Genomic DNA, 15913 nt, shown 5'->3' with positions numbered 1-15913 from the left:
CCTGCCTTGAAAGGTCTAAGAATTCCCACCATCACCCTGAAGATGAATCAATCTTCAGGAATGCCTTCACCCCTACAAAATGCTGAGAAAAGCTGACAATTACCGTAATAATTTTGTAAGCCTCTGTCACTATAATGATGTTTTGAATTATGATTCATGGCCCGTAAGTGGATTGTTTGAAAACTGATGTGAACTGCAGCAACGACACGACTTCCATTTTTGTTTAAGTTTTTAAAAAACAAAAACAAAGGAAAGAGAATGTCCCAGTCCATACAAAATGACATTTGCTTAATAAACCATAGTTTGTTAAGCCACAAATTATTGGGTACAGAGCCTGAGCACTTGAGCATCCTTGTGGGCACATTTCCCCCTTCAGATGAGACCAAGAAGCATGTGGGGCAGAGTTCATATGTCTTCTGTTGCTACCTTCCTGGGAATATGGGAAGTGGCTCACTCTCAGCAAATAAACTGCTCAAGTCTGGGAGATTAGCTACATGCCTTGAAAATTTCTACCTGGATATTATCACTGAAGTACACTGCAGACACGCACACACAAAAACAGAAGGTCAAAGCCAACAGTGATTTACTGAAGGATAGATATTAGTGCTTTCCAGAATTCCCAGTGCAGTTTGAAAGCACACATTCTTCTTCAGGGGAAATGTTACATGTTTTATGCTTGTCGTAGGGTGGAAGCTGCTTCTATATTTTTCAGGTTTTTATTACCTAAAAAGAGAATGTCCGAATACCAAACGCATACAAGAAAGAAGAAAAAGTATATTGTGTCAAATCTCCCCCCTTACCCAGAACTTACCTGACTTTGGAATAGGAAAAGTGCTGATAAAATATTTTTACAAGCTTAAAGTCCAGAAATGGAAATATGGTTTTGATTTTCCCAAGGAGGAATGGCTAACACTTTTCAATGCATGGGAAAAGAGATAAAGCTGCAACCAATTATGTTCATATAATCTTGAATCTGCACTCAGAACGCAACCGCCGTTGTTTGTTACAATGTAAAGTGTCTGAACCCACATTATTCTGTACAGTTTTGCCATATTTGCTGTATTTGTCTACAACTAGAGAAGCTCCAGGTCCCAAAAGATTCCTAGGCAAAAATCAAAATTTAAAAACCATTGTTTTGCTCTTCTGCTTGCTTCTACACATCTAAACTATAGCATGTAGCCACTTTAGAGCAATCCAAATATAAATCTGGTCTCCTTTCTGTTGTTCAATAACAACGCCCCGTTAAGACTCAAAACATTTTTTGCTTATCGATGCTGTGCTTATTTGTCTTCTCCTTGACATTTTCTAATTTTTAAAATGCAATCTTTTCACCTGTTTAATTCCTCTGAGTCTCCATGCTTTGCAGCACTCTGATTTGAAAGCCAGGCAGAAGTTAATGAAAAGTATACGTTGTGTTTGCCAGTTCATCTGATTCTCATTAAAGTTCTGAATTCTTTTGGAATGTTATGCAGTTGCAGAGAGATAATGTTGTAATACTAAGCTCTTGGACAATGTCACAAAGTGGTGAACTGACATCATGCTTGAAGAGGTAACAAGCTCAACATCTCTAAGAGCAGGCATAGGCAAAATCCAGCCCTCCAGATGTTTTGAGACTACAACTCCCATCATCCCTGACCACTGGTCCTGTTAGCTAGGGATGATGGGAATTGTAGTTCCAAAAACATCTGGAGGGCCGCAGTTGGCCTATGCCTGTCTAAGAGGCTTGTGCTGAACCACAGCCACATACTTATGGTTCTCCTTTACATAATTCACTGTTATCTTTTTGTAGGTTCCCTATCGTTACAGCACTTTACTGTTAGCTCTGGTTGGGTTTTTTTTGCTTATTGGCTTTTAATAATAATAATAATAATAATAATAATAATAATAATAATAATAATAATAATAATTTATATCCCGCCCATCTGGCTGGGTTTCCCCAGCCACTCTGGGCAGCTTCCAGCATAATATTAAAGTACAATGATTCATCAAATATTAAAAGCTTCCCTAAACAGGGCTGCCTTCAGATGTCTTCTAAAAGTCAGATAGTTGTTTATTTCAATGACATCTGATGGGAGGGCATTCCACAGGGCAGGCGCCACTACCGAGAAGGCCCTCTGGCTGGTTCCCTGTAAGTTCGCTTCTCGCAGTGAGGGAACCGCCAGAAGGCCCTCGGCACTGGATCTCAGTGTCCTTAAAAGCTCAAAGTTACTTAAAAGCTCAAAACGTTTCAAGTAACAACATTTCCATTTGCAATGCATTATACACACACAGTGTGCAGGGGATATCTTACATTCGTGTGCCGTGATCACAGCATTACACAGCTCTGACAGACTGAAACCATCGTCTTATTCACAGAGGAGCTATTGTAAGACCAAATGGCCATATCACTCTTCCAGAGGGCATCAGCTGTCCTAATGAGTTCCAACTGTGATATCGAGTGTAAGATTACGTATTCACTAAAAACTGCTCCGGAGGGAAGAATAAGACTTTTAGATATAGCATGACTGGAACAATGAAAAGGCCTTATCTACTGCATGCCCTATCACAGCTCAAACCTACATGATAAATGCAGCAGGAACTTGTCCTGCATTTGTATCTGATTCTTTGCTGTTCAGCAGATCAGAAGTGAACCTCATGTATACACAGCTGACTAGCTGGGGGTGGGGGGAAGCTGTCTCAAGGTTTTATAAGGATGTTTCCACTGTGCTTTCCACTATGATAAATGACAATGATAAATTACTTCCCACCCACCCACATTACCCTTAATTTTTAATTTTTTTTGAAAGAACTATGCAATTACCGGTATATATTCCCACTATGCTGACTAACTTCAGGTTAGGTTTTCACCACTGACAATACTAAAAGAAAAGTGTGTCTGCCTATATTTTCTCTGAAAAAAATATTTGCTTATTTACTATACAGATATATAGCCCATGCATACTTACTATCCCAGGTGGTTTATGATAATTAAAATCACAACAGTAAAATACAGCAACAGTAACATCCAAGGCTACAAACCCAGCCTGTTTTATGGAGGCAGTGGTAAAAACACCTCAGGAAACCCTCACTGGATTCAGAAAATCTAACTAATTACTGGCCAGTTGCCAGTCTCACCTTCTTAGGCAATGTTCTTGAATGGGTAATTGCAGATGAGATCTAGGGGCTCTTGGAGGAAACTGATTCTCTAGATCCATTTCAATTAGTTTTGTTTAATTTTGCCTAGATCCCCAGTAGTAAATGTTGAAATCTTACTGGGAAACAAGGGACAGTTATTCTCACCTCCCTGCCCCACCCCCGGTGATGTTTTAGTTTCCAAATAGACATGACATAGGTTTCTAATTATCAGGGTACGTTGATCTCTTGACTTTCTCTGGAATGGTGAAAAATGAGTATAACACTGCAGTCGTGCTACTTTATTAGCACCACAGCTAATGGTGCCATTTATAATTTAATTGTTTACTATCCTGGCACTGTAGAATGCGTAATCTTTTGAATAATTATTTGGAACCATTTCAATCACAGGCAAAAAATTAGCAGTTAATCATCTGCCCTGATTTCTGCTTTCTCTTCCATACATCATCAATATCCGTGATATTTCCTTAATAGTCTTACGTTGTTTAACTTGTTTTTTGCTGCTCTCTTTTTGAGTGGCTGGAGCAGGAAGAGTTATTTGTTATTTTTGTAAAGTTCAGAGAAGCTGAAAGAAGACTGCTCTTTCACTAAACCTCTGCAGGCAGTTTTGGTTAATTCAGGTGGATAATGTGGTTAGTTCTATACCTCTCAGATGACTGGGGTGCAGCTGTAATCATCTGAAGTTGCCCTGAACCTCCTTCCTTGCTAAGGCTGCCATTGCCACTATTGATCACTATAAATAGTTAAAACAAAAACAAAACAATAATAGTGAACAATAATGATGTTCAGGTGTAAGTGCTGATTATTATATGCCTAAAACTGCACCTCACACACCTGAGCGGGAAGTATCAACAGGCTATGGGAACTCTAAGGTTTGTAGAAGTATGAAAAAAAAATTGGGGGGGGGACCTAAGGAGACACCTCCACCCCTAAATCAGTCCAACAAGAACTGAAAATGCTCGGCAGCCTCAGAAAGAAAAATGTTTAATTATTTTTATATATTTTTTCAAAACTCCAAAAGTGAAAAGGAATGTAATGTAGTGTCCTATAACAGGAGCACACAATGCTGCAACCTTTTGTTGTAGGTTCCACTTGTAGTGCAACTTCAAATGACTAACTAGTTTGGGGGTCAATATGATTTAATGAGATAAATAGATAATTCTGTAAGATACTTATAATAACCAATTTGTATGTCTTTTACTGAATATGACAACTTGAGCCATGGCTTTTTTCAGTTAGAATATCCATCTGTTAACAAGAAAAAAGATTAATATCTTATTTCTGAAAGATCAGAGAATTGCTTTTTATCAATAATACTTTATGTGCTGTCTCCTTTATTCTGAATTTGAATCAGTGACCCATCACTTAATATGAACAAATGGAGCTGTCAAGTGTAAAAACTAGCACAAAAGGAAACTGTTGAGCCCCACAAGCAGCACTCTTTATTTTATTCAGAGAGAAGGCTGGGGTGTGTGTGTGTGTGTGTGTGTGTGTGTGTGTGTGTGTGTTTGCATACTGATTATTTGGGAAAGGGGGGGGGACTAATGCAAGAGCAAGTGTTATCATGTGCCAGTGACTGACTTGAATGGGAAGGCATGCAAACACAGCAGAGACATACAGGTAGCAATACTGTAAAGATATGAAACCACACATTTACAGATGCAGTGTATGAGCATGCAAGACATTGTTTTAAACATCAATATCATGTGCTTTTTGAAGAGAAGGATGCAAAAAGTAAGAAATTTTTTTAGGTGCAGTGACCTTTCAAAATCCAACTGAGTACCTCTCGGGCAAAAATATATATATGGATTGCTCCACTTCCAAATGTCATTCCCCTATTGTAATATTACACTGCAGTACCACTACCATTATGGACGCGGGTGGCGCTGTGGGTTAAACCACAGAGCCTAGGACTTGCCGATCAGAAGGTCAGCGGTTCGAATCCCCACAATGGGGTGAGCTCCTGTTGCTCAGTCCCTGCTCCTGCCAACCTAGCAGTTCGAAAGCACGTGAAAGTGCAAGTAGATAAATAGGTACCGCTCCGGCGGAAAGGTAAACAGCGTTTCCGTGCGCTGCTCTGGTTCGCCAGAAGCGGCTTAGTCATGCTGGCCACATGACCCGGAAGCTGTACGCCGACTCCCTCGGCCAATAAAGCAAGATGAGCACCACAACCCCAGAGTCGGCCACGACTGGACCTAATGGTCAGGGGTCCCTTTACCTTTTTACCACTGCCATTGGGCAATACATGAGATGCACTGCATTTAAGGCCTCCTTGTTTCCTGTACAACAAGCCTAATTGCCATTGATTTGTTGCCATTGATCTACGCAACCTTCAAGACTCAAGTCATGCAATTTGCATGTACCGGGCCATTAAGAAACAATTGATTGTGCAGATGCTGTCCTCCCCACCCTCCACCCCTGGCAAGCTGTGTGTTAATTAGCTGAAGAAATAGCAGAGTTGGGTGGTGGAGGTTATAGGAGGTGTTATGTCACACGGGAAAAATGTGTCCATTTTGAAAAAACAGAGGTCGGGGAGGGGGGGAGCAGACAGATGGGGAAGAGTTGTTTGGAGCAAGGGTTCTTGGGAAGAGGGGCGGAGCCAGCACTCTAGGCATAGGCCGTGCAGGGCAGAGATGTCTGGGAATCAAATACTGGGCTGCTGTGAAGGACAGAATCCTCCTGAGATGTGAATGCTGTGAAATCTCTCTCTCTTGAAAGCTTCCAGTGTACATATGTGTAAATAAATCATATTTCAAAGATGCTGCAGACACCGCCGCACCTCATTTTCCCCAAAGGAACACCCTGGTCGAGTGTCAATACCCCTTGGTATCTTGTGCACTGCTCAGCAGAGGTTGGGGTGGCCAGTAACAATATTTTACCTTTTGTGGCATTTGAGAAAGCTTACAAAAAACTATTTACAAAAAGACCAAAAAACAAAGCATACTTAAATTAGTACAGAAGACCCAGCTAGATCCCAAAATCCCTTGCAAGCAGACTGACACCTCACTTCTTTAGGAAGACTAATAATGAGGAGCACTGATTAGTTTCTTCCGGTACCAAAGCTAAAGAGCCAGAACTGTAAAAGTCCGGCTCTTTGCATAACTTTAAAGTTACTCTGGAAGGTGAGAACAAGGTTTTAACATGCAACAGTTAAAGAGAAATGGTTCTGCCAGAACTGACAAACTTTTCGAGAGTATTTCAGGTTGCATTTTTGAAGTTGAATGCTTAACATTATCAATGTTTCCATACGGTTGCCAGCTGCATATTCAGAGTTGCAACAAATAAGCCAAGTTGTCTTTAGACAGAATAGACAGATGTTCCAGCCAGTTTCAGAGGCAATAGCAATAATGTAAATGTGTTAGTCAATAATGTTTCTTAAATAAGCTCTCTGCACTTCAAGGAATTGCATGTGTTTATCTAGAACTAGCAGAAACGCCTCCAAATGCTAACTGGTGACCTCCCTGTCAGAGCGAAGGAATATCAAGCTAATTACAATTATGACTGCCATTCAGTTATTTATGCACTAATGAGCGAGTGAAATTGCAATGAAGTCACTTGTTAGCATTCTAAGTGGCATTGTGCACAAAGTCATTGCCTACAGAAGATTCATAATTGCCATCAGTTGAAACATCTATGGGGTGGAGGTGGGGAGGGATAAAACAAGTACAAAATTACTAACAAATATACTGCCAATTTCTCTTCAGAATTTCTCATTTCAGGATGACAATAGTTCTGGCCTCACCACCACTCCAGTTTAATGAGGAAAGAGAGTTGCTGTTAAATATCAGACACAAAACAACATCTTGAGAAGGAGGTGGATGAGAAGGGAGATGCTGTGAGGAATAATAGATGTAACAGCACTGGCTGGCTATACACATTAACAGTTTCTAGCCTGTTTGCCCTAAGTATGTGCAAAAAGAAGGGTATGCGAACAATGAAAAAATAAGTGAGACTCTATATCTTTATCACAGCAACACTTCTATTCTCCACCAGCTCCTTTAGCTCATCTACTAGAGTCATCTAAGTTTTTTAAAATGCATTTCCCCCCTAATTTGCATAGGAAATGTAACAATTTCAATTGCAGAAGCTTTTGAGAACTGAAGGAGGGCGGGTGCAGAATCTATTGACTGAACTTCCGAAACACAGATTCTGCAAACTGTCATATATCTAAGCCACTTACTGTAAAACACCAATTTTTGTTGACATACGAAACATGAATTTCTGTAGCATGCCATGATACACTCACTGTTCAAAGACCTTGGAAAGAGCAAACGTTCCTCAAAAATGTGTAGACCTGGAGCGTTTTTGTTTCTTTTTACATATACGAGCACTCCACAAAAACTGCTAACTGACCGAAGTGCGTCTGGACTGAATATCAGTATTTGTCAACATTATGACTTCAGGATTAAACTCCAAAATATCCTTACTTTTGACGGTGGCTGTCCGGGTACAGTTGTAAAGGATAGCGAGTTCCCCAAATACCTTGCCAGGTCCCATGGTGCACAGTTTCACACCTTCCTTTGTCACTTCAACCTTTCCATCTGTGAACAAAGAACAGTTCCACATCACAAACTTTTTATATCATTTAGAATTTGTCCTGCATAACATTTCATGAGCATGAACTGCTGTAACAGGAGTGGGGAATTTGTGGCCCTTCAGATGCTGCTTCCATCATTCCTGACTATTGACCATGCTGGCTGGGCATGATGGGAGTTGGAGTCCAACAACATCTATATGATCACAGCTTCCCCATCCCTACCCTCTCACATTGCATAGATGGTGAAAAAATCAATGTGGCAATGATGCCATGCTTTACAGTGTAAGTATGCTTTGTTTTCCATTTGTTTAATCTTTCAATCTGTAGTTGAGGGAGGCACTTCCACATACATATACATTCTACATATCCAGAAATGATCCTCAAATGACATAAAACCAAAAGTGGATAAGCTTTGAAGATTGGGTAACTGTGCATTAAACAACAAGCAAACTTAGACACTAATTCTTAAAGTTGCAAAATTCTTAGGGAGACCAGAATGAATGGTAACAGTTCAGGGAGAAAGGGAGCCAAACAAGGCTGATATCTCAGCCTCGCTGATTGAGTGACCCTGCAATCCTAACTCTCCCTCTGCTGTTGCAATGGTGAATGGCAGCTGAAAAGTGACAGTTGAGGGAGTGGAGTCAAGTGCAGCTAGACTGAGCAGAACCAGCCTAGCTGTCCCTTTTCCTACTGTTTCTTAAGAGCAGCCTTTCCACCAGGCTGCAGCAGAGCCTGCAGCACTTTCTCAGCAGAGTCCGTGGAATGGGCCCTAGTTCCCACCCCCACACCCTAAATAAACATATTCCTTGGCTGCCAAAGATGTAGACTCATAGTGTAAGAATCTGGATACATCATTTGGGAATTACTTTTTACTAATTCCAGGGACTGTAGTAAATAAAACAGACATCGAAAAAGTCTAGCCTCCCACTTTTTTTCTGAACTTGAAAAGATTGGACACTGACGTCTTCCCAGAAAGAACAAAACTCACATATTTTTTAGTTAAATGTCATGATACTCAGTTCAGCAAGCCCTCTTCTTATAAAGCAATCTAAGCAACTAATTTTGGTCATTTTAAAAGGGGGAAAATCCTAATCCTTGTGAACATTCATCCATGAAGAAAGAAGCTGTTCTGAAAAGAAATTATTTTGACCCATTTCCATTGCATAATTTGCATTTTACATTGTATTTGCATTCAAAACAATTAAACTAATTTTATCATGCCTAAAATGAGGCATTTCATATCTAGAGGCAAAAGAAGCCATGGCCAATCTGTCTACTTCAAAGTGGCATGATACACCAATGTATTTGTATGCCTTAGGTTTGACTACCAAAAATGCCTTCCTTAGAGCCCACTTAATGTGGAGTTGCGCAATCACCATTCCTTTCTGAGCAAAAAAAAAAAAATTGAGTAAATATGTTCTGCAGTTCTTCATAATTGAGGGAATTGATGTTACATCTGTGTAGACTTCAAAGACCTGTGACCTCCCAACCAACCAGCAAGTCTGGCTTTTCAGGCACTCACTAAATATATAATTATCCACCACTGCAAGAGTAAATCTATACCAATCACAAGAAATTGGTGGCAGATATATTGCAACAGGCAGCCAAGGAACATTTCCATCTTTACAAAATTGAGTAACCCAGGTAAATTCAAATACACTGGGAGATAATTTCTGAAGCTATATGTATTTTAGAGAGTCTCCAGACTGCACTTACAGAAACACTGTGTACACAAGGAAACACTTGAGTACATGCAGGACCAAAAGGGTTCTTGGGTGAAGCATCAATGTGCTTAATGGCAGCCACATGTTCAAAGGTCTTTCCACAAAACGCAAGGTAAGGATGCCCCTTATCAAGCACTGAATAGCACCAACCATTGCTTGCTGGAGAATTCATGTGTGCAACCTCTGTCTTATGAATTTCCCAACCTCTATGTCTTACCAATATTATATAGCCTATATACCCCTATTTGGGCAGGGATAGCCTAACCTCTGTTGTCTACACTCTGCTGATCTCTAGGTTAGATTACTGCAATGCATTATACATGGGGTTGCCTTTGAAGATGGTTCAGAAACTGAAGCTGGTGTATAACTTGGTGGTCAGGTTCCACACCAGGGCAAGATTGTCTGAGCACATAACACAAATCCTGGCTCAGCTGTTAGGCTACAAATTAGTTTTCAGGCCCAATTCAAAGTGCTGGACCTTGTGCATCTCAGGCTCCCAATACTTCAAAGACCACCTCTCCTCATATAACTGACCCAGAACATCCAATCGTCATCTTAGGCCCTTCTCTGTGTGCCTCCCTCCATGGAAGGGTCCAGAGGCTGGCAACATGAGAACGGACCTTTTCAATGGTGGCTCCCTGTTTGTGGAATGCCCTCCACAGGGAGACTCACCTGTCACCATCATTGCATATATTTCGGTACTAGGCAAAAACGTTTCTTTTCTGCCAGGCCTTTGGCTTTTGATTATCTGTAGCTTCCTTGAGTGAATGGAATTTTTTTAAATCCTGCCTTTCAAAAATATGAACACCATATATATATGGTGATACCAGCAAAACAGGGTTACGAAGCTAATCCAAAAAGAAACACCCCCAAAAAACCAAGACACAGAAGAAAACAATGGCATGGCCCTCCTTCCTTATATCAAGGGCACCACAGATAAAATTAGCAAAATCCTCCATAAACATAATATCAAAACAGCCTTTTGCACCAACCAAAAAATAGCCAATATCCTCAGAAACCCAAAAGATAAAATCCAGTTAGAAAACCAAGGGGTCTATGAAATACCCTGCAAAGTCTGCCCAGCCACGTACATTGGACAAACAAACAGACGAATAAATGCACGTATCGCAGAACACAAGAATGCCGTCAAAAAAGAAGAAAAAACTTCCTCTCTTTACCAACACATGAAAGAAACAGGACACGAAATTAATTTTGCAGATTCCAAATTGCTCTTTAACATGGAACATCACCACAAGAGAATAATCATGGAAGCCATCGAGATAGAGAAACACCCTCACAACATGAACAAGCGTGACGACACGTCCCGCCTGCCAGACATCTGGAAATTAGCCCTCCCCACAAAAACCGACACCAGAACCAGAGGCACACAGAACGCCATCTCCAATCAACCACACCAGACCCAAACCCAGACCCTCTCCACAGATAAATTACAGACACCATCCAGTAGCCAAACCATAGTGGCACCTCCGGATGCTGCACCCCCCTGCAATTCCTACACAGATCTGGCTGGCACAGGGCACAAAACCACAGCTCGCCCCTATACACGAAGCCAAGCCAGAGCACAACTAAGTGCAGTACAGCCATCTTCTCAGAAAAACTCTTCTCAGAAAAACTCAGAAAAACTCTTCACAAGCTCAAGAGGTCAAGACACGAAAGCTTTAGCAACTAATCCACACCTAATGACCCTCCTAAGTGGTACTCAGAATATCACTCAAGAAATCACTCAAGATATCCCTCAAGTAATTAATGAACAAAAGAAGAAAAGGCACAATAACCTGGGAACTTCCTCTCTGCCCAGAACGTTGGAGGCTATACACCACACCCCCTCCACAGTATTTATAGGAACTCAAACACTGAGATCCTGCTCTGTTCTAGTAACAAGAAGCCGAAAGCACCAGCCTGAAGATGACGAGTGAGACCTCGTCGAAACGTCGCCTAGACACCCCAACTCTTACACGGGAAGATACCCGAAAACACCAAAACCTGCATTCCTGTACCCGTGAAAATCTACGAAAGCATATATATATATAGTTTACATTGTAACGTATGTGTTTAGGGTTGTAAGTCGCTTTGCACTTTTGTAAGAAAAGCAACCAATAAGCTTAATTGGGGGGGGGAGGGAATAGCAATAAGCCCATCAGTTATTCAGTATAGCAGCTGTCTCCCTGCCCTGCATAGATTCACTAGGCAGTGTACATTCAAACTATATGGGCACACTAAGTCTATGCACAATTTGTCTGCCCATAGTAACTGTTCCTGTAGTGAGAGCCTGTCGCTTGAAGGCAGGGCTTACTGCTTGCTTCATGTAAAGAATGTCTGAAGATCTCTATAGGAAACTGATCAACTTTTTGATGATTAGATATGCCTATTTCTACAGTTAACAGTAATTTGAAAGCACTCCAGTTACAATAGTTAGTACCCTGATCTCTTTAAAAATAATATGCCTGAGGGTAAAATAATTCTGCATTTATATATATATATATATATATATATATATATATATATATATATATATATATCTAAAAATCCTTGTTAGCTCATTTATTATATACTATTCTGCAAGTTCCAAAAATATGTTGTACCAGTCAGGAGTCAAGCAACCAGAACAGAACTGCCGTAGGGCAATTTCTGCCATTGTAGAGCTGGAGGGGGGGGATAGATTTTCATTGCCTGCATCCTTACATTAGGCTTTCCAGATGAACAACAGAATTTTGCATAATTAAGGTCCCTTGTTTAAAACTGCCAGAAGCTTGGAACAAATGAATATAATCATTAACTCACTAAGTCAGGAGACTGCACAAATAATGTTGGACATCACAGGCCCCAACAGCACTCAGAGAAAGAAGAACAAATGAAAATAGCAATACAGTCACAAACTACCAGTAATGAACATTTTCATTAGGGAAGATAGTATGTAGACTATTCTTTCAGGATCCAGGTCCCAGGGAGAGCTGCTGCAGCTGCTGCTGGTGCGTTTTGACTACTGAGAAATGCTGATGTTTCTGGCTTGGCAAAATAGCCAAAGAATTTCAAGGAAGGCAAATTACTTCAGTAAGGGATGGTGAATTTTATCAAAGTATATGAAAGTATATGAACACCGCTACCTCCCCAAGAACTAAACAGCACATGGAGTTAATCATGCGGTTTGCCCTCAAGTGGAAGATTTTTCTTTGCAAAATTCACAGGGGGCAGATTCGTATCAAGTTGGGTATTTTGAAGGGCCTGCGAATATACTGGAAAGTGACATCTCTGTTCCACTCTATTTGGTGAAGTCTGCTTGCTCAATCCAAATACAAGCTCTGATCCTCAAAAACCCTAACTCAATATGGAGGCAAAATCACACATTCTCTTGTCCTCCACAGTGAAAGCAAAAATAAACTAAGGGCTGCTTTTTTCGGTTATAGTGTGAACATTTGGTACTTTTAGCACATTCAGTCCATCCAATTAAAAATTAAATAACATCCTTAGCCGAATTGCACTTGCGTTTCTCTCATAAATTGGTCTATAAACTAAACAGCCCTATCACATTCTCATTTATTGTAAGGATATTTCCCCCCTTCCAATAATTAAATGGCCATTTTCTCCTTCTTGCAAGCACGGAGAAGGAAAAACAGATTAATAGACTCTGAGAATGTCAATTTTATAATGGCCAATAATCTAATGGTTTATTACTAACTTCCAGTTTTGCCGTTTAGGGTTAATATAGTTTTATGAAATCAAAACACTTATTGAGATCATTTTGATTCAAAAGCACCTTTATCAATATATAGCATCTTTATTCTGGTTGGATTAGCAAAATAATTCTACTAATGTTGCTGCTATAATACAGGCCTGTACAGCTTGTAACCCACAAAATTAGATGCAGTCTATGAGCTATGTATTGCTTCCTCACTGATAATGACAATTTCCCACTCTTCACCCAAGGTTGGTTTTTTTTTTGGGGGGGGGGAGCACTTCCCTACATGCACTGATATTGGTTGAAACCTTGCTCTGAAGCCCAGACCAACAACTACATCAGACATGAACTTTTCAGTGATGACACTATCACTGTGGATCTCTCTTCTAGAGAAGGTTACCACTCTCAACTGTTTTTTAACTTTTGAGAAACTAACTCTGCACTGGTGTTGCTCTGAGCATCACACACAAAGTCCTGCCAGTCAAAATGGAAAAATTGGGGGAAGGGCTTTTTTTCTTTGCCAACAACTCCCTGTTTGTAGGGGGGTTGCATTCAAGGTTCTCAAAGATAGAATTTTATGTGCTATAATGTGCTTACTCAAACACATACAGAAATACAGATAGAAACCCTACTTCCTCTTCTCACCAACCTATTAGCTGCAGCAGCATAAAGTCTCCTCAGTTTAGTGACAGCTATTTTTCTTTTAGGAAGAAGCCCCACCCTGGAAAGAGTCTTGATTTGACACTGAGTATGCCTTGCAAAAACATTGTCTGAAATGTAGAGATAGCAAAAATCTAAGTTGATTCAAATCATCGTAAGTAGGAAACATCTTATCTCCCATATGTGCAGATGATACTTTCTACGTGTCCAAAGCTCACAAATCAGGGAATAGGCTTCTTTCACCATGTTTTTCCTGCCTAGTCTGCCAACATTCCTGATAGACCTATTTAGTTCCTTTTCCAGAAATTTACTTGTACAAAAGAGATGGGACCTCACACACACATTCCATCAGGGCCCCTGGCAAAATAGCAACTCTTGGGTCACCTTTGTGTAATACATTTTGGGGGAGGAATGAGGGGGCGATACTCAGCAATAAAGGTGCCATAGGCAGCAGCACAGCATGGATGCCATGGGCATAAAAAAGGGTGCTGGTGCTCCATACCTGTGAGTACTGTCACAAAAGACCCACTCTTTACGCATTGTTTGCTGACATTCTTTCACTTTTGTTTTGTTCATTTGCCTCTGACATCATTAATACTTAAGCAGCAATCCAGAAGCCCCCTGGTGTTTCAAAACCATTCCATACATGGCATGTTAAGGAGGAATGAGTTCACTAAATGACGCACACAACTTGAGACTGAGTCCTGAGACTTTTAAGAGGTAACAATTTCAGATTTTTCAGCCCCCAAAGCTATATTACTGAAGGTACGCAAAGCTGAAATCTAATCTTATGAAGTCTAGAGGGGGAAAGGATTTAAAATATATAAAGGAAATAGGAGAGCTGAGCCTCAAAATCTGCAGGCAGAAGCCTGGGGGCACATAACAGAATTGTCAGCTATCTGGGAATACATACAAACACACAGTTAAAGTTGTCTTGCTGTTGAAAAATTCTAATGCAAAGCTTAGATGAGAGGAGTGCACTAAAGAGAGAGGTGAAGAAAAGTATGCCCATTGAAGAGAGATGCTCTTCAGTAATTAGTAGATGGAAGGCAATATAAAAAGAAGAGTTTCTGAGAACTTGATATCACAATGATCTGCTTTATGATTTATTTATATTTTACTAAACGAGTGCAGAAAGAAGAAACACCATAGTGCATCTGTAGCAGCACAACCGCACGCTTTCATCTGCTCCAGCTGCAACAAAACATGTCTCTCCTGTATCGGTCTCTATAGCCACAGCAGGCAGTATAACCTTCCAACAGTTTGACTTCTCCCCCAAAGATGCATTCCTAAATTGTCTCCCAAGATAACAGATGCCAACAACTATGGGGAAGGGCTATAGCTCTGTGACAAAGCATCTGCTGTGCATGGAGAATATCCCAATTTCAATCCTTTGCACCTCCAGGCAGGGCTGAACAACTTTAGCCTAGGATAACAACTAAGGACAACCTTGCCCTGCATATCCAAAGCTGATCACTGAGATCATAAGGGGAAGCACTAACTGTAGTCCCCCATGGACCAGTAGCATGACTCACGCCAATATGGAGTTTTTGGATTTCATAGAACTCCCTCCCAACAAATCAGGCAGGCACTGTCTTTGCTCAGTTTCAGATGCTTGATTAAAACTGTTTTATTCCAGGGGTCCTTTGAACCATGAATGCTGCTCTGATTATTTAATTCCCCAATTATTAAATTATGTTTTAAATGTTCTATATTGTTTGTTTTTATTTTGTCAGCTGTTTTGGGACTAAAATAGTGAAAAGCAGGGCATTGTATACATTACAAAAATAAATAAATTCTCATCACAATAAACCATAGTTCATAATGACATCTGAATGCAGCCAGTATGCCTTTGAATACCAGATGCTATGGCAGAAAGTTATTGTCACCTTTATAATTGGCCTGCGAGTGCTATTGAGGCATTAGCTGGTTGCTGTTAGGAACAGAATGGTAGACTAAGGAGATCTTTCTCTGACCTTTGCCCTGGCTATACTGTCATCTGAGGCCAGAGGTCATACTATGGCAATGCAAGCTGTTGATAGAAGAGATGCAAGTTCTTTCAGGCATACTGCAAATTGCCACAGGGAGCATGCACACATTATGACCACTGATTTCAGAGAGAAGAGGAGGAGCCTTTGTGAAGTACAGTGGTACCTTGGTTCT

The 15913-nt window shown here is 40.6% G+C and overlaps 1 protein-coding gene across 7 annotated transcripts in view; it reads right to left on the bottom strand.

Annotated features, from left to right (window-relative positions):
• Positions 1–15913, bottom strand: part of PRKG1 (protein kinase cGMP-dependent 1) — a 698816-nt gene that overhangs the window by 322113 nt on the left and 360790 nt on the right. For all 7 annotated transcript variants that reach the window (XM_081189597.1, XM_081189598.1, XM_081189595.1 and 4 more), the window contains one exon: positions 7560–7673. In XM_081189597.1, the coding sequence (XP_081045723.1) occupies positions 7560–7673 (114 nt within the window). The remainder of the gene's footprint in view (positions 1–7559; positions 7674–15913) is intronic.

This window comes from Podarcis bocagei (genome assembly GCF_964188305.1).
Source record: "Podarcis bocagei genome assembly, chromosome: 4".
NCBI lineage: Eukaryota > Metazoa > Chordata > Lepidosauria > Squamata > Lacertidae > Podarcis > Podarcis bocagei.
The sequence above is the reverse complement of the archived record's forward strand: the minus strand, read 5'-3'. Positions and strand labels throughout refer to the sequence as shown.